Source organism: Nycticebus coucang, chromosome X, assembly GCF_027406575.1.
Source record: "Nycticebus coucang isolate mNycCou1 chromosome X, mNycCou1.pri, whole genome shotgun sequence".
Lineage (NCBI taxonomy): Eukaryota > Metazoa > Chordata > Mammalia > Primates > Lorisidae > Nycticebus > Nycticebus coucang.
This window is the reverse complement of record NC_069804.1, coordinates 48,860,013-48,881,977: the sequence shown is the minus strand read 5'-3', so window position 1 is coordinate 48,881,977 and position 21,965 is coordinate 48,860,013. Positions and strand designations below refer to the sequence as shown.

The following is a 21,965-nucleotide window of genomic DNA, read 5'->3' as shown; positions in this document are numbered from 1 at the left end:
GAACATTGATACAGTGCTGTTGGGAACATAAAATAGTAGGGCAAGGGTGGCGCCTGTGGCTCAAAAGAGTAGGGCGCTGGCCCCATATGCAGGAGGTGGTGGGTTCAAACCCAGCCCCGCCAAAAACTGCAAGAAAATATTTAATGGGTGGCACCTGTGGCTCAAGGAGTAAGGTGCTGGCCCCATATACCAGGGTTGGTGGGTTCAAGCCTGGCCCCGGCCAAAACTGCAAAAAAAAAAAAAAAAAAAAAAAAACAGTAGGGCAGCTCTGGAAAACAGTTTAGCAGTTTTTTTGTTTGTTTGTTTGTTTTTGTAGAAATAGAGTCTCACCCCTATGGCCCTCGGTAGAGTGCCGTGGTCTCACACAGCTCACAGCAACCTCCAACTCCTGGGCTTAAGCAATTCTCTTGCCTCAGCCTCCCAAGTAGCTGGGACTACAGGCGCCCACCACAACGCCCGGCTATTTTTTGGTTGCAGTTTGACCGGGGCTGGGTTTGAACCCGCCACCCTCGGTATATGGGGCCGGCGCCCTACCGACTGAGCCACAGGCGCCGCCCCAGTTTGGCAGTTTTTATAAAACTGAATCCTGAATCTGTGACTACCAACAATTGAACTCTTGGGCATTTATCCCAGAGAAAAGTTATGTTCACACAAAATTAGTACACAAATGTTTATAGTAGCTTTAGTCACAACAGTAAAAGACTGAAAATAACTCAGATGTCCTTCCAATGGTAAATGGCTGTAGAAACTACTGTACTCAATACCACGGAATCTTACTCAGCAATAAAAAGTAACTAATTATTGATAAACACTACAACTTAGATGACCCTCCAGGGAAATCTGCTTAGTGAAAAAAGGGAATTTCAATATACTATATGATGCCATGTATGTATCATTTTTGAAAAGACGAAATTATAGAAAAGAATTAGTAGGTAAATTGATCAGTTGTTTCCAGGGGTTAGGAACAGGTGAAAAGGGGGTGGATATGGCTATAAAAGGGCAACAAGACAGACACTTTTGGCGATGAAACTGCCCTATACTTTGACTATATCAATTTGAGATTGTATAGGTACCAGAGTTAAGGGCATACTATGTCTATTATTTCTTACAACTGTATGTGAGTCTACAATTATCTAAAAACAAAAAGTCAAATTTAGGGGACTACAAACTCATACAGCCTCTTTGGAAATAAATACGGAAAATCCTCAAAGATCTCAAATTAGATCTCCCATTTGATCCCGCAATCCCACTATATTAAGCATCTACCCAGAAAAAAAAAAAAATGATTTTACCATAAAGACATTTGCACTAGACTGTCTATTGCAGCTCAATTTACAATTCCGAGGACATGGAAACAACCTAAATGCCCACCAACTCAGGAATGGATTAACAAATTGTAGTACATGCACAGCATGGAATACTATTCAGCCATTAAAAAGATAGTGACTTCGTATCTTTTGTAATATCCTGGATGGAGCTGAAACACATTCTTCTTAGTAAATAACAAGAATGGAAAAGCAAATATCCAATGTACTCAATACTAATATAAAGCCAGGAGATGATCAAATGCATGCCCAAATAGGAGAAAAACTCATTTCAATTCAAGTTGTGGGGCGGGATAAGGAGGGAAGGGGGTTAGGGATTTGCTCACTGAATGGGGGGATTGGCACACCCTTTATGTATAGGACCCAACCACAAGACAAACTCTACCTAACTAAATCAAATATTTTGACCTGGTTGCCCCTCCACATTAACCTGAAATAAATTTACTTAAAAAATAAAAAATAATAATAAATTTAAAAATTAAAAAGTCAAATTTCAGAAAATAAGTCAATAGAAAATTATTTCCATTTACAGAAATGTATTCATAAAATACAATGTATCATGTAATATCCACTTCTATAAGTTAAAAACAACCAAGACAAAAGAGACAAAGCAAACGCCAAAAAATATGTATTAGATTAGTAAAGACTCCAACCTTTCCTTCAGACATTCAGGACCCACTTACCTTTTTTCATAGACTCATGGTTATTTAAGAGTGCATTCTTTATCAAAAAGTTATACATTGGATCTCTGAATGCTGTCTACAACATCCTAGCCTAATATTTCAATGTACAAACTTAAGTAACCTCAATAACAGAAGATTCACTTCATTTTATCTATCCATTTGCCATTTTTGAAAAGCTGGGTTTTATAAAAAATTTTCCTTTACAGTTGTTAAGAGACTATAACTCCATAGGAATTATATTCTGAAGCCAGGCACTGTGGCTCACACCTGTAATCCTAGCACTCTGGGAGATCCAGGCAGGTAGATTGCTTGAGCTCAGGAGTTTGAGACCAACCTGAGCCACAGTGAGACCGGGCACCTATAGTCCAGCTACTTGGGAGGCTGAGGCAAGAGGATCGCTTGACTCCAAGAGTTTGAGATTGCTGTGAGCTCTAATGCCACAGCACTCTACCAAAGGTGACAAAGTGAGACTGTGTTCAAATATATATATATATATATATATATTCTGAATCTAACTTACAAACTCCAAATCTACCTTTTCAACTGATAGACATAATGAAAATATAATCAGACACACACAGCAAAAATCCAACAAAAAAGCTTACTTTCAAATTGATCGAAGTGCCCTGAAAATAATGCCAAGTGATTCTTGCCACTCTCAGGGAAACTAAGGGGCCTTACTCATCTTTGTAACACCCAGAAGTCCAGTACCTAATAATATATATTTACTTGGTGTGACATTTACCAATTCATACCTGAGAATTCATTTAGTCCTGTCATCACCTGAGTTCCTCAGCAAGCAGTATATTAATATACAATGATTATGTCCACAATTAAGTAGCATCAGATGTGACCTAAGAAATAACAACCGCCGGCTCGGCACCCATAACACAGTGGTTACGGTGCCAGCCACATACACCAAAGGTGGTGGGTTCAAACCCAGCCCATGCCAGCTAAACAATAGCAACAAAAAATAGCCGGGCGTTGTAGCGGGTACCTGTAGTCCCAGCTACTTGGGAGGCTGAGGCAAAACAATCGTTTAAGCCCAAGAGTTGGAGGTTGCTGTGAGCTGTAACACCACAGCACTCTACTGAAGGCGACACAGTGAGACTCTGTCTCAAAAAAAAAAAAAGAAAAGAAAAGAAAAGAAAAGAAATAATAACCCCAAATATAAGAAAAAAGCAGTTTGGAGGAGTCAAAACACTAGCCGTTAATAAATAATATAAACTTTCAAACCAATCTAAGACTGAATGGCTAATCATACTAGATTAAAAAAAACAACATGCTGGGCGGCGCCTGTGGCTCAGTCGGTAAGGTGCCGGCCCCATATACCAAGGGTGGCGGGTTCAAACCCAGCCCCAGCCAAACTGCAACCAAAAAATAGCCGGGCATTGTGGCGGGCGCCTGTAGTCCCAGCAACTCGGGAGGCTGAGGCAAGAGAATCGCTTAAGCCCAGGAGTTGGAGGTTGCTGTGAGCTGTGTGAGGCCACGGCACTCTACCGAGGGCCATAAAGTGAAACTCTGTCTCTACAAAAAAAAAAAAAAAAAAAACAACATGCAGTTCCATAATGTGCATTCATTCAGCTTCTGGTCTTAAAGGCTTGAGGCTGGAATCAAAGAAAATTACAATCTAGACCAAAGTTTAAGTGCACCCTCTTTCCAGGTCAAAATCAAAGAATGGAGTCAAACCTAAAAATTCAAATGAACAGTAGCTACAATTTTGGTTTGGAAATTCCTATTTCTCAGCCCTTCATTTTTAAGAGATAGTATAAAGGGCGACACCTGTGGCTCAAAGGAGTAGGGCACTGGCCCCATATACGGGAGGTGGCAGGTTCAAACCTGGCCCCGGCCAAAAACTGCAAAAAAAAAAAAAAAAAGAGAGAGAGAGAGAGAGAGAGAGAGATAGTGAAAGTAACAAACCATAGAATTAAGTGATTTGATGAAAGTAGATAGTAAACCCTAAACCAGCATTTTGAGTACCCAGGCTGAGGAAACAATACCAAAGCCTATTAATTATGGTAATGGAGCAGGTGCTTACAGGTATGTGTCTAGTTAAAGCAACAGGTTCTCTAGACATCAGACCACCTCTTCCCCTAGAGCAGTGGTTCTCAACCTTCCTAATACCGCGACCCTTTAATACAGTAGTCCTCATGTGGTGACCCCCAACCATAAAATTATTTTCGTTGCTACTTCATAACTGTAATTTTGCTACTGTCATGAATCGTAATGTAAATATCTGATATGCAGAATGTATTTAGGTGACCCCTGTGAAAGGGTTGTTCGACCCCCAAAGGGGTCGTAACTCACAGCTTGAGAACTGCTACCCTAGAGCATGCTTATGATTATGATTAGCAGAGATTCTGAGAGAATATCTGAAGTGGCCATAGAACACTACAAAACTATATGGTAAAATATCCATCCCATCTTAGCCTAACCAATCCAGTGGTTCAAAAGCTTTTCTATCTTCCCAACATACTCCCATTATTAACATCTCTAACTCAAAAATCAGTAAACTAGGGTGCCACCTGTGGCTCAAAGGAGTAGGGCGCCAGCCCCATATACAGGAGGTGGTGGGTTCAAACCCAGCCCCAGCCAAAAAATGCAAAAAAAAAAAAAAAAAAAATCAGTAAACTAATCTAACTGAAAATATTGGAGTTCATGGTTGGGGTTCAAGGAACATCCCTATACTCTATGAAATCATATATAAAAAAATGTATGCAGCTACACTGACCCTCAAAGGGTTAATGACTCCAAAAAAGTACCATTGTTCTAGTCCTATCACCAGTGTGATGAAAATAAAGGTATGGGAGGTGGCTCACACCTGTAATCCTAGCACTGTGAGAGGCAGGTGGATTGCCTGAGCTCAAAGGTTCGAGACCAGCCTGAGCCAGACAGAGAGAGACCTCATTTCTAAAAATAGTGAGGCACTGTGGTGGGTGCCTGTAGTCCCAGCTACTTGGGAGACTGAGGCAAGAGAATCACTTGAGCCAGGAGTTTGAGGTTGCTGTGAGCTATCTATGACACCACAGCACTCTATGGAGGGTGACAAAGTGAGACTCTGTCTCTTTAAAAAAAAAAGAAAGATATTCTGCTATGAAACAAACTAAAGGCTATGTCTTTTTTCAACTAATCAAGAATGCAAATTTACCTATTTTCCTTTTCTATAATGAAAACCAAGAATAAATCATGAAAATGAATGACTTCTGCAAATATAAGATATTAAGTAGTATGAGAATTAATTAAATTAGTATTCATGGAGTCCAGGAATCAGTCACACCAATAAAATCAAAATATGATGGCAAATTCACCAATTATTCCCATTGAAAGTTCACAATATATAAAATTACGCAACTGCTATCTTAGAAAAACACATGAACACACTTTCAATTAATACCTTTACATGTTGAACACTTTCTACATAAAATAGAATGTATAGGCGGCGCCTGTGGCTCAGTGAGTAGGGCGCCGGCCCCATATGCTGAGGGTGGTGGGTTCAAACCCAGCCCCGGCCAAAAAACTGCAACAAAAAAATAGCCGGGCATTGTGGCAGGCGCCTGTAGTCCCAGCTGCTCAGGAGGCTGAGGCAAGAGAATCGCGTAAGCCCAAGAGTTAGAGGATGCTGTGAGCCATGTGACGTCAAGGCACTCTACCCGAGGGCTGTACAGTGAGACTCTGTCTCTACAAAAAAAAAAAAAAAAAATAGCATGTATAGGGAGTAAAACAACCTCAAAATCAAAATAACTTAAAAAACACCCGAACCAATCCCCTCCCCAACATCTATTTGAATAACAGACACTCTCAAATCCAAAACAACAATGTAAAAACTAATACTTTCATATAGTAAGCAGTAAAATTAACAAAGCATTTTAACAATCTTTATATAGTATGATCTCATTTGTGTAAAAAAATACAACAGAATATGCTTGTACCTGTGTTAAAATATGAAAAATTACTAATAATCCTTTATCATTGGCTGTTGCTGAGAACAGGAACCAAATAAGAGATGGTTTAAGAGGGAGATTTTACTTCATTTCACTGTAACATGCTTTCTATAACTTTTCAATTTACTATTAAAGAGCAAGTATATCTATATTCAAAAAACTGAAAGTATTTCAAAAGTCAAAAACAGTACTATCATGGTTACTAGTAAGATGGTGGCAGCAGGGAAGAGAAAAAAAATCTAAGATTAGAATGTAGAAACAGGGCCAGGTGAGGTGGCTCACATCTATAATCCTAGCATTCTGGAAGGCTAAGGTGGGTGGATTACCTGAGCTCAGGAGGTCGAGACCAACCTGAGTTAGAGAGACCTTATCTCTAAAAATAGCCAGGCATTGTGGCAGGTGCCTAAAGTCCCAGCTACTTGGGAGGCTGAGGCAAGAGGATAATTTGTACCCAAGAGTTTGAAGTTGCTGTAAACTATGAGGCCATGGCACTCTACCGAGGGTGACAAACTGAGACTCTGTCTTTAAAAAAGTAAAATAAAACCAAATGTAGAAATAATGAGATCTGATGATTAGGCCTTAATATGAAAGAGGCATCAAGAACTATTCTAGGGAGCTTGCGCGCTGCTGCCTTACGAGGGAGTCCATGCAGTACATCTTAGCATAAAGCAGTGAACTGTGGTTTCTTTTACTTGGAGATCATGCAGAGAGCTTCACGTCTGAAGAGAGAGCTGCACATGTTAGCTACAGAACCACCCCCAGGCATCACATGCTGGCAAGATAAAGACCAAATGGATGATCTGCGAGCTCAAATATTAGGTGGGGCCAACACACCTTATGAAAAAGGTGTTTTCAACCTGGAAGTTATCGTTCCTGAGAGGTATCCATTTGAACCTCCTCAGATCCGATTTCTCACTCCAATTTATCATCCAAACATTGATTCTGCTGGAAGGATTTGTCTAGATGTTCTCAAATTGCCACCAAAAGCCAATGAAGAAGATATGCTTGATAATCTACCAAAGGCTGATGCTGATTCTGAAGTACACAACTCAACACAGAAAAGGAAAGCCAGGCAGCTAGGAGGCATAGAAAAGAAATTTTGTCCTGATGTTTAATGGATTTGTCCTGGTCCATCTTGTTAATACATCCTTTGCCAAGGTGGTTTAATTTTCTTGCCTTCCTTGAATGTTTTTCTTTATATTTGATGACATAATTTTTTGTGTCCTATAAAAGACTCCGTATATTTATGTATTCTGCTCTACAGTGATTCTCAGTGTAGTTTGTTTTATTTATCTTGTACATATGTATTTTGAAACCTTTTAAACCTGAAAAATAAATAATCATTTAATGTTGAAAAAAAAAAAAAGAACTATTCTAGGATTTCTAGCAAGGCTAGTAGTAAGTGCCATTTGCTAAGCTAGGGAGCATTAAAACAATGATAAATTCAGCTTGTACATATTCAGTCTTAAGTGCCTTCAAGATACCTAAAAAACAAGGTAGTCAAGTAGGCTATCAAGTACCGGTACAAGTTGGGAGCAGAGTAGGTAAAGAAGACCTAAAGCAGAGCCTCCTTCCAAGAGACTGAGATGGTTCAGAGACACAGAAAGAAAGCCAAAGTAGTGAGGATGGCATGAAAGCCAGGAAAAGGTCTTTTCAAGAGTTCTCAAATATATACCTCCATTTTCCCCCCTCATCCCAAAATCATAGTCTTAAACTTTCAAAATGTTATCATTATCCAAGATATCTTGTACTGAGCACTTTCCAAGGCCAAGCCAGGCACTTTATATACTCATATAGTTCTTTTTCCCTACCATAAAGTGAAATAGACTGCAGAAAATCTATTACCACTTCCACTTTACAGATTAGAAAGCTAAACCTCTAAAAGATACTTCCTCCAAAGATCACACATCTAATAAGTGGCAGCACCAAAATTCTACCCTAAAATCCATTCATTGCCATCTACCCATCAGGACATCACAGCTAGGTTCCTTTCCCCTCCACCGTATTCTTCTCAAAGCAGCCAGTAATAGTCACATAAAACCTATTTCAAATCATGTCACTTTCACTGATTAAAAAGTTAAGTTCAGGGCACTGCCTATGGCTCAAAGGAGTAGGGCGCCGGCCCCTGGCCAAAAACTGCAAAAAAAAAAAAAAAAAAAGTTAAATTCAGGCTCAGCACCTGTAGCTTAAGTGGCTAGGGCGCAAGCCACATACACTGCAGCTGACGGGTTCGAATCCAGCCCAGGCCCACCAAACAACGACAACTATAACCTAAAAATAGCCAGGCACTGTGGCGGGCACCTGTAGTCCTAGCTACTTGGAAGGCTGAGGCAAAAGGATCACTTAAGCCGGAGAGTTTGAGGTTGCTGTGAGCAGTGACACCAGGGCGACAGCTTGAGACTCTGTCTCAAAAAAAAAAAGTTAAGTTCAGCAATGCCCCCGAACAGGTAAACACACCCTGCCCTCTACTTACACTCAACAAATCACAATTCGTCCAACACCATTTTACTTTATACCTCTAACTCTCTACCCTCTTCTTCCTCTTAATACATCTACATAGTTGGAAAACTACCACTCTATGTTTCATAACCAAGACCAAATGCTACATCTCTGTGCAGTTTCTCTCAGTTAGTTCTCAGTAAAAATTAACTGCTCCAAATACTGGAAATTGTTGAAAAGAGTTCATTAAACTATCTTGAATGTGGAAAATTTAAATTATTCATAATAAAAAGTTGTAAATCTTTTAATTGTTCCATCATTTGAGAGCTCATATATTTTGCGTACATCTTTATTATTGTACTTAGCATGTCATATCAGTCTGTCAGCCTCTTCCCACAGACTGATTACAAGGCAGAGGCCAGGTCTAACTGGTTGCCCAAAATCAGACAGGTTCTTACTCACAGCAGTTCGGGAAATGTTCTGTGCTGTCAAATAAAATCTTAAAGCTCCTCTCCCCCTCCCCCTCCCGCCCCAGTGGCTGGCTGATTGGACCCCCCTCTAGGCCAAGAGGATAGCATAAAAGTGAGTTAACTAGCCATGAGAAAAGAAGGTCAGACATGCCTCATCAAGCCTCCCTTCCTTCTTAGAGATAATCCATCCTAACTCATTAACAAGCCTAAGGTTATGCAAGACAAACCAGCGGGTCCCAATATACATAACAAACTACTTGGCTTAAGTCCGGATAGTTCGTCTCCGTTTAACAGACCATCATCTTAACTCAAGCATTCCTTCTCCCCACACACACTCCCACACTCCTGGTGACTTACAGACAACTAAAAAATCTTTAAATTCATCAATAACCTGTAAGCGCTCCCCACCTTTGAAATGTCCTACCTTTTCAGGCCAAACTAATGTAGGCCTTCCATGTTTCAATCTGGCTTTACCTATCCCTGTCTCCCTGAAATGTGTAAAATCAAACTATAACCCAGCCAGAGTCCACTTGCTCAAAGCTTCTTGAGCATGGTTCCAAGCCAAGGTCCTCAAATTTAGCTTAGAATAAACCTCTTTAAATTATTTTACAGAGTATGGCTTCTTTTCCCTTTACAGTTTCATGCATCAATAAAGCAAAGGAAAAGCTCTTCTAGTTCTCATTTTCCTATTTGAAGTTCAAAAACCTAAAAGATTTTAGCTACTGTATCTTGAAAACAAATTTTCCCTAAATATACAAACTATCCACTCTATAGAGGGTGACAAAGTGAGACTCTTTTGCCACAGATTATATATCTATCTGGAGAACCTTGCCACAATACTAAAATGCAAGCAAACTTACATCACATATTCAGCTGTTTTCTATTCATTTCATAACCAACTATTTCTCAGCTTCCAGATAGTGAAAAACAAGGTCCATGGATATTTGATATTAAGAAATTATTTTTATATATAATAAGGGCATTGTGGTTATGTTTATTAAATTATGTGACTAATGTCTGAGACCTCACTACTTCAAAATCATGATAGTGAGGGACAAGAACAAGACTGGCCATAGATTGAACTGCTGCAGCTGGGCGATGGCTGATTAATTTTTTTCTACTTTTGAAAGTACTGGAAATTTTTCCTAATAAACTTTTTTTCTTAAAAAAAAAAAAAAGAGAGAAAGATCTAACGAATATAATGTAATACACCTACAGCAGTTTTTCAACCTTTTTTATCTCACAGCACACTTGAACCTATAGTTAAATTTGTGCAGCACATTTAAATTATGTTGATCAAAAGAGTAAGAAATATACACTTACTATCCTTTGAACTTCTTTCGAAAATAATTGAATTATCTTTAAAAATTTTCAAGGCACACTTAAGATCCTCTCACAGCACACCTGCCCCAGAATTCAGCTGAAAATCACTGACTTATAGTCTGAAAACAACCCTTTGTCTAAAACAATTTCTTCCATTGTTCTAAATTAAAATGAATTAGATGACCTTATCCTTAACATAACAAAGCCCAACCTTTCTCCCAAGAATAAACTTAGCAGTGGCATCTTTTATTTACTCTAACACAAACAAAACTACAAAAACAATACAAGAATGCATTCACAACAGAATGACACCAACAATTTTAATAATATAAACGAAAGAAGAAAAGAAGTAAGAGAAAAAATGATAAAAGCTTGTAGAGGGCGGCTCCTGTGGCTCAGTGGGTAGGGCACCAGCCCTATATACCAAAGGGTAGCAGGTTCAAACCCGGCCCTGGCTGAACTGCAACAAAAAAATAGTCGGGCGTTGTGACAGGCATCTGTAGTCTCAGTTACTTGGGAGGCTGAGGCAGGAGAATTGCCTAGGCCCAGTTGGGAGGTTGCTGTGAGCTGTGTGACACCACGGCACTCGACTGGGTGTGATAAAGTGAGACTCTCTACAAAAAAAAGAAAAAGCTTGTAGAAGAGTAGCAAACAGCTTACAAATTGGCTCAGAAACCTAAAGCTGTCTAAATAAGGATGACTCCTACCATTCCAGTTTACAGTTCTTAATTAGGTCCCAATTTGGCCTGGGCCAAATCAGACCCAAAAGTAAAGTCAGCAGTGAAACAGATACAAAAGATCAAAATGAAGTTTGAATACAGTGACTATTACCAAGCCAGAAAACACAAGGAAATTGGACCTAAGTAAGTACGCTACAATTTCATTCACTCCTACCTCCACTGAAGACCAACCAAGATCCAAAATATCCCAACTTGAAATTGTAATAAAATGAAATAAGGCCTTTCTTCTAACTACAGGCACAGTACTTTAAATCCATCCTTGGTCAACCAAAATATAATAGTCTGTTATACTCACGATCAGAGTGCCTACTGTATTATTTTTAAAATAATAGTGCTCACTTCGGCAGCACATATACTAAAATTGGAATGATACAGAGAAGATTAGCATGGCCCCTGCGCAAGGATGACACGCAAATTCGTGAAGCGTTCCATATTTTTTTTACGAAGTAATCTGCCCTTCCAACCAATTACTTTTTTGTCAATTTGACTTATATTAATAAATGTGTGGCACAAATGAAAAAAATAAAATTATACACATCTACAATTTTTTTAAAAAGCAGTATAGAGGGTGGCGCCTATGGCTCAAAGGAGTAGGGTGCCGGCCCCATATACAGGAGGTGAGGGGTTCAAATCCGGCCCTAGCCAAAAACTGCAAAAAAATAAAAATAAAAAGCAGTATAGAAATCTACAAAAGTAAAGGTTTAAAATCTCCCCTCCTCCTCACCCCAAAGGTACTTTGTACCCCAAGATGACCACTATTCCACTACTTCAAGCATCCTTTCCCAACTGTCAGGGAATTTCTTAAATTAACACTCATTTAAGGATCTCAATAATCCATAACAAAGGTAAATATTATTAAAAATAAGACTGAGGAGGGACAGAACGCAGCAGATCATCCTTTAAACATGTACTAAAATCTGATTTTTGAATCATGCTTTCCTCAAATTAAAAGAAACTTTGCTAACAACATCTAAATTGAGAAATAACATCTCCAAGAACAATCAAGAAACAATTCTCATCCTATTAATAAGAGCCAGACTAACTTCTAATTTGTTAAACTGACCTCTATCATACACTTTCAGAGTGCCTCATACTTTTGCTACAAATGTTTCTATGTTAGTCATTATCTCACCCCTCTTAGGAACTAAGTTGAACACAGACAATGGATATCTAGTCATCTTCATATTCCCTGCCTAGGACCTCCACTTCGTGTACATTCGAATATTTGTTGCTTTAATTTACTGACAAAAACCTAAAAGCTCAAAAACCTAAAACATTTTTTTTAAAACTCATGAAATGTAACTAAGACATTTAACTACTGTGTCTTGAGAACAAATTTTACCTAAATATATGAACTATCCAAACAGTGCGCAAGCAACTAAGATTTATAAAATTCTTAGGGAAAATTCTGTCACATATTGTATAATATTCTATAACAGAACCTTACTCACAACATCAAAATACAAACTGACCTCATGCACTCAACAAACCAATAAAGAAAACAAAACTGGTATGCATGCTTTTTTTTCTTTGGGATGCCTCACCATTCTCTTGCTGCTTTTCTCTTCCCCCTCCCATCTTCCCTTCTCTCACTCCCTGCTTTCTGCTCTCTTCTTTCTCATCTCTTCCTCCCACTCTCTTCCCTTTCTCTAACATAAAATAAACTTACACTTTTATATTCTAAAAAAAAGAAAATTGATACAATTATATGTGAAGTTTCAGTAAAAATACTTAAGACTGTCAATTAAGCATTAAGTAATTCCATTAATTAATCCACAATTAAATACATGTGGGCCCTAAACAGTCTAATCACCATTTCAATTCTTAGACAATATGATGTTTTCTTAACATAAATTAGCTCTCTGGATACCACATTTCAAAATATGAATAATACCAGTCATTAATATCAATTTCAAAGAGTTCAAAGCATTACAATTGAGTTTCAAAGCAAAAACAAACTTTCCAAAAATCCTTTCAAATATGCAGAATATTGATACCCTATAAACAAAAACTAAACGTTGCATAATCTACATCAGAAAAAGATCTGCTCTGCAGCTAGCCAAGCAATGACTCTTCATTTTGATTCATTTTTAACATAAGTAACAAAAATTCATCTCTCAGGCAGTTTTCTTGACCTAAAATACAACACATGTAGAGGTGGCAGTCATATACTCCCTAGTCATTTCAATTTGTAAGTCATTCTACAGAAAGCTATCCAATGGGTGGGAAAAAACTCACCAGAACTTAAAAAGTACCTGTTTATATATTGCTGCAGTTCTAATTTGTGCCCAGATGTACAAACATGTTCTACAGTATGGTATCTTTATTACAAGGGATATATCTTAATTTTAGTAAATATGTAGTAAATGTAGGAGACTTTGTCCAGGTAAACAATTATCACTAGAATTGTTTAGAAGATAATTTTCCAAACTAGAAAACTCTTTAAAATGCATGAAATTAAAGACCTAATTTATTTTCAAACACAAACCATAACATTTCTGTGGTTACTTTTTTAACTGAAACACTAACTTTGTTTAGCACTGGAAATGAGTATACAGGTTAAGCATCCCTTATCCAAAATTCGGAAATCCTCCAAAACTTGTTGAGTGCCAACATGACGCTAAAAGGAAATGCTCATTGTAACATTTTGAATCTCAGATTTTCAGATTAGGGATGTTCAACCAGTATCAACCAGTACATGTTCTGCAAATATTCCGAAATCCAAACAAATCCAAAATCTAAAACACTTCTAGTCCCAAGAGTTTCAGAAAAAGGGATACTCAACCCACTATATCCCTTCAAGTGCCAGCAAACAAAACACATACATAACATAGAATGTTTTTAAACATCAACATCCAAATATTATAGTTTAAGAAAACCAGCTCTAGAACTAAACTAATAATTTCTCCCTACTACCTACATGCAAACAAACCAAATTTAGGGAAATATATGCCTTCAATGGATCTTAAACTACTTCCACTACCCAAAAACTTTGAAATGTCAAGTATTTCAATACTAATTATCTCCTGGGAAAAAAAGCACATATGTTTTTAAATGTTAAACATATCGATAACTTAAATGGAATTACCAAAAAAGGCTCCAGTAAGATATAGTATTTAAGACAAACTTAAAAATGTTGATACTTCAAAACAAACTATGTGTTTTTGCAATAGTTCCCTAATGAATAAGATTTCCCAGTCCTCCAGCAGTATATTATTACTGTAGCTATACTCTCCAGTATTACTATATTTACTCTTACATTTATGCTATATATTACTATGTATTACACTTTAACTCAAATTCTTATCCTACTAAAAAAATTAATCCAAAAGGTTTTCAAAAATACACTGAAAACTAGTTAATTTCTGTCAAAATGTTTCACTTAATTACTTTTCATTAACGCCACTGAAATTTTTAAAATAATCTTGAATTATGTGTTACCAGATTAAGAGTCAGCATTAAAGAGCAAACTATTCAAGATCACACTATATTACAAGAACTCTTGATTAAGCAAGCCCTAGCTATTTACAATTTTATTTTACAGATATTACTACAAAACTAAATATACTGCATTAACTAATTTTAGTTATTTTTAATCCAAATCCCCAAGCATTGTATATCAAACGGCCATCCTACAAACAAAAATTCTTTCAGTGACTCTAATATAACTGAATCTCACAAGACCAATTATCTCTCTTTTCAGAGACCAAGAGAAATCAGCCGTTTGAATACAGTATCCTCACACCTGCAAAAGGAATACATAAATTTGGAGGAAAGAGACACTTATTTAATGCTTTCAGCTTTCCAAAGCTTTTAGGTCAAGAGTTATACTCTTCTAAACCTGCAAATGTGAATTTTAAAACTTGAAAGAAAACCCAATTATATACAGGAATAATAATTTTTGAAAACAAGTATTAACAACTAAATCTCTGTCAGAAAGGAAAAAAGTTATACGAAGTGCAGACTAAATGTCTTGGGGACAGTGGCAAGATAAAAATCATAGCTACAAAGGGGAATTCTGGTATTTAAGTCCATTGTCTGCCCTCTGGTTGGTAGCCTGAACCTACCCCAGTGAAGAAAAACCAACTCTTGTTTTTAAGACTTACAGAGAAAGAATTTTGAGACAAGTATAGCTTAGCATAACACATACACACACACACACAAATATACTGCCTTTCCCGGACTGTTAAAAAGAGAGACAAACTAAATAATTCAATACTTCCAATAGCAGGACTCCAGCTCATACATTCTATTCAGAATCCAATCCAAACAGAGGATGCAAACTTACATAACGTCAAGCTTTACAATACACATTCCATTGGTATGTTCAGGCTCACAAGAATGCAACCAAGAACTGCATTAGATTGCAAGCACATACTACAATGGGTTTTTTTTTCCCCCATGTTAAAGCTAATGAGTTGTTGACCTGAGCAGGTAAGACCTCACAAGCATTGAGTCTGAAGCAACGAAAGATATTTTTTTCTTTAGCTCAAACTACTTAGTTTATCAAATTATCCCATATTTTATGAAGCCATAATTCTTTCCCCAAAATATAATGAAGCTTTGCAAATGTCTCCCTTGGGGATGTTAATGTACTCAAATGTCAAGAAAGTAATGCACAACTTCACCAAAAAAATTTGAAAATGATCACTGAAAATATAATTTGAAAATTTAAACTCACTACTGCATAGTAACTGCATGATTCAGAATTACAATCTGAAATTCTGTTAAGCACTAACTGTCTGAATACGAGCATTCTAAAACATGAAATCAATAACTAGCATTTTACACATTCTCCACATAAAACACCAGATACTACTCATTCTTTCATTAGCATAACCAAAAGCAATAGATTTGGCCAAACTATTCCAAGTGAATAGTCTTTGCAAAGAATTTAATCAACCCATATAACCAGCAAAAATCACTCCAAAATAAAATAAATTTAAATTCTTTGTTTAATCTTTCGGAATGATAACTTTGACAAGAGCCAAAATAAAAATTTTAAGTACTCAGATTGAAAAAGAATCCTTTAAGGCAGGAGACCAATAATCATTAATACTTAAATCTTTCCAGAGCTACTCGCTGTTGATTTTTCCAGCAATAATTTTAATGCAGCCAATTAATACCTACATAGACGAAGTTTAATTCAAGTTTTCTGCATCGGTCAAAGGGACTGGGCTTACTGAAAAGAATTATTTCCATTTAGTTTTTTGGTCATCGTTTGTAATCAGAACTCCTTATATTTAGTTACTTTTAAATAAAAACAAAAGTGTAATTACAGATAAAAAGGAATTAATGACTCTGCTAAACCAAACTACAGACAAAAATTCAGGACAATTAAATAAAACAAAAACAAATTTAAGAATAAAATCGTACGCTTTATTCATGTCAAACTTCTTTCTCAATTGAAACAATAAAGCTAGGTGTCAAATGCAAAGCTACTGATTTCAGCTAGAAAAGAAAATGTCTAATGGACGTAACACCTATCGCACACACTCCAAGTTACACGGTCCCAATTAAGAAGAAACCATTCGAACATCGCTGCGATCAGATTTTCGTAAAAAGACAAACTGATGCAGACTGATTGAGACTCCAGCCTTTGTTCAATAGCTTACGGATGGGTACCTAAATGTGCTACAGGTTGATAAGCATTTACCAGCCTCACGCACGCTACTTCCAAGCTTGAGAAAGGTACAAGAAATCCATATGCAAATAACCTTGGATTATTTTGATTAAACACCACTGAGCTACACACTCCGAAGGAAAGGCCTATTCATCTCCACTATTTATTTCCATGTTTACCTCTACTCCCTCCCCCAACCCCCCCCTTCACTTTCTCCTCCCACCCTGTCCCGCCATCTTGGGCCGATAGGAGCAGCCATTACTTAACTAAATGACAGTGCCAACAACTTTCCACACAAATAAACAGAGACTACACCCCGAATCCTCCTCGGCCTCCCCTGTCAGACACACGGGAGGTTCCAGGAAGAAAACATATTCACAAGTAACTGCGGTTATTTCTAAGGCAGAAAGATCCAAAAAGTAAACAAGTCACCTAACTTCAGGTAAAACACATACCAATCGAGAAATATGTCAACACTCCAATGCAAACTCTTCACCGACCTAAACTACGGGCAACTTCCCCCTTCTGGGAGCTGGGACATAAGAAAGCCCAAAACGTTTGGTGAACAGTAGACATTATGAACAGCCTGCCTGAAGGAAAAGAATAAAAAATCGTGAGAGCCAAGGAAGTCGGAAATTTGGGGAAATTGTGCACACATTTCCGATCCCTAGCCCCCAAAGAGGCACCTCAGAGAACATCGGCCTACCCCCAAAAAGCTGTAAAATAGCAGGCAGTTTTGTCCACCCAGTTGAGCCCGACTCCAAAGAGATGCCGTCTCTGTTCCTCCCGCTAAAAGAGAAGAGAACGATTTCGAAAGGTAGCAAGCGAGGTATCTGGGCTGGAGGGAGGGTAGAGGCAGGAAATAAATAGTTTTCCGAAACCCCCTCGGCTATCGTTCGCGGCCACAATGAGCGCAGACCGGGCCGCAGGGCCCAGGAAGAGCGCGGTATCGGCCCGGGAGACCGTGTCCGCGCTTCGGCTCGCGGCTGCCTTACCTTGCCCAGTAGGGCCTTCGTCCTGGCGCCATCTGCATGAAACCTCACGAATCCGAAGAGGCGGCTGTGGAGAGACACACAGACGAGCTCGTTAGCACTCCAGGAACGCTACCGACCAGTCCCTGCCCGAGCCCGAGGCCCCGGCGCAGGCGGCGCGGAGAGCGCCAAGCCGAGGTGCCCGCCCCGCCGCCGCCAGAGCAAGAGGGGCTCCTGCCCGTCCCGAGCCGACCGCGCGGGTGACGACGGCCCGTACCTGTCCAGTCCGCCGAGCGTCTCCCTCTCCTCGGCTGTCAGGCTGGGGGACGCCTCCTCGCTCTCGCCGCTCGCTTTTCCCGCCGCCATTTTCTTTTCCTCATCACCGAAAGCGGCGGCGGCAGCGGCGGCGGTAGCGAGCGACACTCCGCAGGATTTCATGGAAACGCAGCGAATTCACAACTCCAACGCCGACACCCCCCCCCCGACCGGGACCCGCAACGACGCCCCCAATCTCTGCGCGGGACCGGCACACCAACTTTATCGCCACCTCCTCCTCCGCCGCGGGCGACGGCAACGAAAAATCCCAACGCGGCGGCGGTGAAGGCGGCGAGGGCAGGGGCTGTGGAGCCCCCGGGTCGGCAGCTGTGGTGCTCGGCTGTAGGGTCACATCGCGGGGGCGGGCGGGGGGCAGCCGCGGGCAGGGACGGCGGGAAGAGCTGGAGCGCGCGGAGCTGGGGAGCACAGAGGGGATTCGTTGGAGACACAAACTTCCCCGGCACCAGCACAAAGTTGTTGTAATTGTGTCACACAGCGAACCCCACGCCGCCGCCGTGACCCCCCTTCCCCGCCCGCCCGGCGCCACCAATCGGCGCAGCCCACTGTCCTCACGTGACCTTTGTTGACTCACGTCAGCCGTGGCTCCACTTAACTTGCTAGCTGCTCGAGCCCCGCCCACCAAGGCCGCCGCCGTGAGGGGAGAGGGTTGCTGGCCAATTCTGGCCGGTGGTTGGCTGCTGGGCGCGTCTGTCGGAGGAAGGGTTGTCACCGAGAGGAAACTTCGGTTAGGTTGTGCTAGTTAAATACACTCGGGTAGAGAATGGAGGGTCCGAGCCGTGTCACCTCAGGAGCCGCGGCGGGCTCAGGAGGGGGAGGGGAGCGGTGGAGAAGGGCGAGGTCTGGCACCGCCCGGGCGGGGGCGAACTGCGGGCGAGGACGTCGTGGACCGCTTTTGCCTGTCCGGGAGCTGGAAGATGGGCCCATGCCGTCCGGAGCGAGCTCCGAGAGTCCCAAGCCCCGGGCCTAGTACAGATCTCGTAACCGGGAGGCGGTGCACGACCCCGGACCTCTGCCGACCCAAGAAGGCGCTGACTCTTGGCTCTGCTGGAAATAATGGCCTCTGCAAGCGGCTGCCGGCCCTATGCCCCAAGGTCCGGGCGCCGCCCTAGGCTAGGCCTGCGCTTGCGGCCGCAGTCCCCTCACCGGCGCCGAAACTGAAGGGAGAAAAGCTCCCCCGACCCCCGTCCGCACACCCCAGGCCGGAGAGGATGGAGAGTCGTCCGCGGGGTCTGGCTCGCTGACCGTGGCTCCCCACCGCCAAAGGTCTGTCTAATGACGGCACTTTGGGGCCCAATTTTCGTGTTACCTAGGTCTCATCATTAGTTTGTTGTGGTATTAGAAGAAAAAGCAATGAGAAGTTGTTAAATGGGGTCTTAGTGGGGCCTTCATGGAAGAGTAGGGGATGGGTTGTGAACAGACCTGAGAGAAGACATAAATTAAGGTCCTCATCACAGCTTGTGGCCCAGAAAAACCACTGCTGCTATAACGTGCGGTAACACTTAGACAACACCACTTTGTGCTGTCTCCTAGGTGCAAATAAAAGTCTGGACTTCAATCCATGGTATAATTGAGAGAAAGAGAAAACAGGCCTTTCTTCGAATATTTTAAAAAGGCAAATTTAATAAGCTACATCTCCCGTAACAAAGCTATAACAGTTCACACCTCCAGTCTTCAGGGATAGGAAAATAATAACGGGTCCCTTTATAAAGTATAACGGAATTTGGTATACTTACAATAAGCTTCCACCTGTAGCCGATAGGCAAGGTATACTATGTGTTTAAACTTGGATTTCAAAACATGAGGAAGACAATTCACTGCCAACTGAGTAAATCCTGCCAGTATTCAGTGAGCAGCTATGGAAATCCCAACTAATTCTGCACACAGATACAGTTTTAAATTGTTCCCCTGAGACTAGTAACTAGATGAACAGAACACACCGTAGTTTTGTACAGATTATAGTTCATGTTTAATTACTTCCTCTGAAACATCTCTTCCATTTTTATTGGTATTGCATTTTGCTTGAGCGGATACAGAGGTCTTAATATTTTCTACAGATAAATTAACACATGCATCATTAACTTTGTCACAAATGGTGACCTTCAGAGCCTAGAAGATTTTGACCCCGCTGTCTCACAAATACATACACACAGACTTGCACAAGCAGAGATACAAATTCTGCCAGAATTTGGCCATCTTCCTTAAATTGGCAGTTGGTGACTCAGGCCTTTTCAAAGAATTACAAGGCTACCCACTTCCCAACCCTCAACACCTTCCTTTCCACCATTACTAGGTAATAGCTACAGAATTGCAAGAGTGGATGCATTGGGTAGGAGTTGGAGTCAGGCAGATCTGGATTTGACTCCTTGTTCTACACAGGTTGTGTGACCTTAGGAAAGTTACCTGTCCTCAAAGCCAGCACTCTGTGTCTAGTCCAACTACAAAGATCTATCCTCTATCATCAAGCATGGGATAAATTTCATACTGTAACGTCCTTATGTCACGATGTAATTTGTTGGATCTTGCATAGTTTATTATCTGTCAAATGTTATCTATTTAATAAAATAGATGTGAAGCTATGAAAAGTGAATCTGGTTCGAGCGCCGTGGCTCACGCCTATAATCCTAACACTCTGGAAGGCTGAGGCAGGTGGATTGCCCTAACCTCACAGGTTCGAGACCAGCCTGAGCAAGAGCAAGACCCCATGTCTAAAAAAATAGCCGGGCATTATGGTGGGTGCCAGTAGTCCCAGGTACTTGGGAGGCTGAGGCAAGAGAATCGCTTGAGCCCAAGAGTTGGAGGCTGCTGTGAGCTTATGACGCCAGGGCACTCTACTGAGGGTGACACAAAGTGAGACTCTGTCTCAAGAAAAAGAAAAGTGAATCTGAAAACCCATATTGAAAGAAGAGTGGTATAACCAAAGGAGCATAAATTGTAGAATCATACAGATCTAGGTTCAAATCCTAACTACCACTTGATAGCTGAGTAACCTTCAACAAGTTAGTCTAATTTGAGTTTCAGTTCCCTCATCTGTGAAAAACAGAAAATATAGCCACTTTACAATATTATTTTAGATTAGATGCCATAAGGTAAGTAAAGTGCCTGGTACATAATAGGATTCAAAGACTTCAGTAAAATGGGGAGGTTATTATTTCCAAACTCTTTTCAGGCTTTCACAGTCCTGGTTCTAAATTTGTTAATTACCATTCTATGAATCACTTTTGACTTATCCCTCCCCAACCTCCCTGTAAGCCAAACACATAAGCAGTTCTAATCTACTTTATACTTGGAGCATACTACATGTAACCCAAACATTGCTATATCTTTCATTTACTCTCAAACCTTACTTAGTACTGATTCTTGTTTCAGAATTCTAACCATACAAGGAGCTAGGGAAATTTAATCTGAATTTATCAAATCGACATGACTAATATATGCACAGATGAACCAATATTTTAAAATTATATAAAATCTAGTATGCTGAATCAGGTTATGGACTAGTGTATAATTTATAGCAATATTAATACGTAAGTACCATTAATATCAGAAGAAGCCCATTCAATTACAGGAAAATAAACTTCCTTTTAAATAATACTTAACCTGAAACATTTAGGAATAAATAGTTATCTAGTTTTATAAATAGAACTATACTTTTACATCAGGGTCAAAAAGGGGTTTTTTTTGTTTGTTTTAGGGTCAAAAAGTTGTTAAAATTTTACCAGTTCTTCCCACAATTACCAATATCATAAAGATTATCCAACTGATGTCAGAATACATTGATAATAGAAATAAATACAGGGTTAGGGTCAAGCAGAAAAAGGGAGCCAAGTATAAACAGACTTTCGGTTATTACAAAAAATTCAGTCAGAATACTTTTGAAACTTCTTCTAGAAGAAACCTAGACTCTCACCTTCATCAGGCTGTCACAAGGTACCTCAAATCCCACTCTCTTGGCTATACTTGGGGGCCTGGACTTCCATTTCCACTAAGCAATAGCAAGGAGACACTCCTCCACTCACTATAACAGGCTGAATGGGGAACCTGGACTTCTGTCCACACCTGGCAGTTAACAATGTAGTTCTCCCTTTCCCCCACCAGAGCAATGTCAGGTGAAGCC

The 21,965-nt window shown here is 40.2% G+C and overlaps 2 protein-coding genes and 1 non-coding gene across 17 annotated transcripts in view; 2 read left to right on the top strand and 1 right to left on the bottom strand.

Moving 5' to 3' along the window:
• Positions 1-20,368, bottom strand: part of KDM6A (lysine demethylase 6A) — a 217,517-nt gene extending 197,149 nt beyond the window's left edge. For all 15 annotated transcript variants that reach the window (XM_053579398.1, XM_053579400.1, XM_053579399.1 and 12 more), the window contains exons 1-2: positions 17,793-20,368; positions 17,540-17,603 (exon numbers count right to left, since the gene is read on the bottom strand). In XM_053579398.1, coding sequence (XP_053435373.1) covers positions 17,540-17,603; positions 17,793-17,953 — 225 coding nt within the window. In that variant the 5' untranslated portion in view covers positions 17,954-20,368. The remainder of the gene's footprint in view (positions 1-17,539; positions 17,604-17,792) is intronic.
• LOC128577251 (ubiquitin-conjugating enzyme E2 T-like) lies at positions 6,585-7,328 on the top strand. Its single transcript, XM_053579416.1, has one exon. It carries the CDS (start codon positions 6,651-6,653, stop codon positions 7,062-7,064), a length of 414 nt encoding a protein of 137 aa, XP_053435391.1. The 5' UTR covers positions 6,585-6,650; the 3' UTR covers positions 7,065-7,328.
• LOC128578623 (U6 spliceosomal RNA) lies at positions 11,253-11,359 on the top strand. The gene has a single exon (XR_008377762.1). It is a non-coding gene; the product is annotated as a U6 spliceosomal RNA (small nuclear RNA).
• Positions 20,369-21,965: the final 1,597 nt, after the last annotated feature.

Coding starts and splice junctions, on each gene's coding strand:
- LOC128577251 (XM_053579416.1), top strand. CDS start 6,651: ATGCAGAGAGCTTCACGTCTGAAGAGAGAGCTGCACATGTTAGCTACA.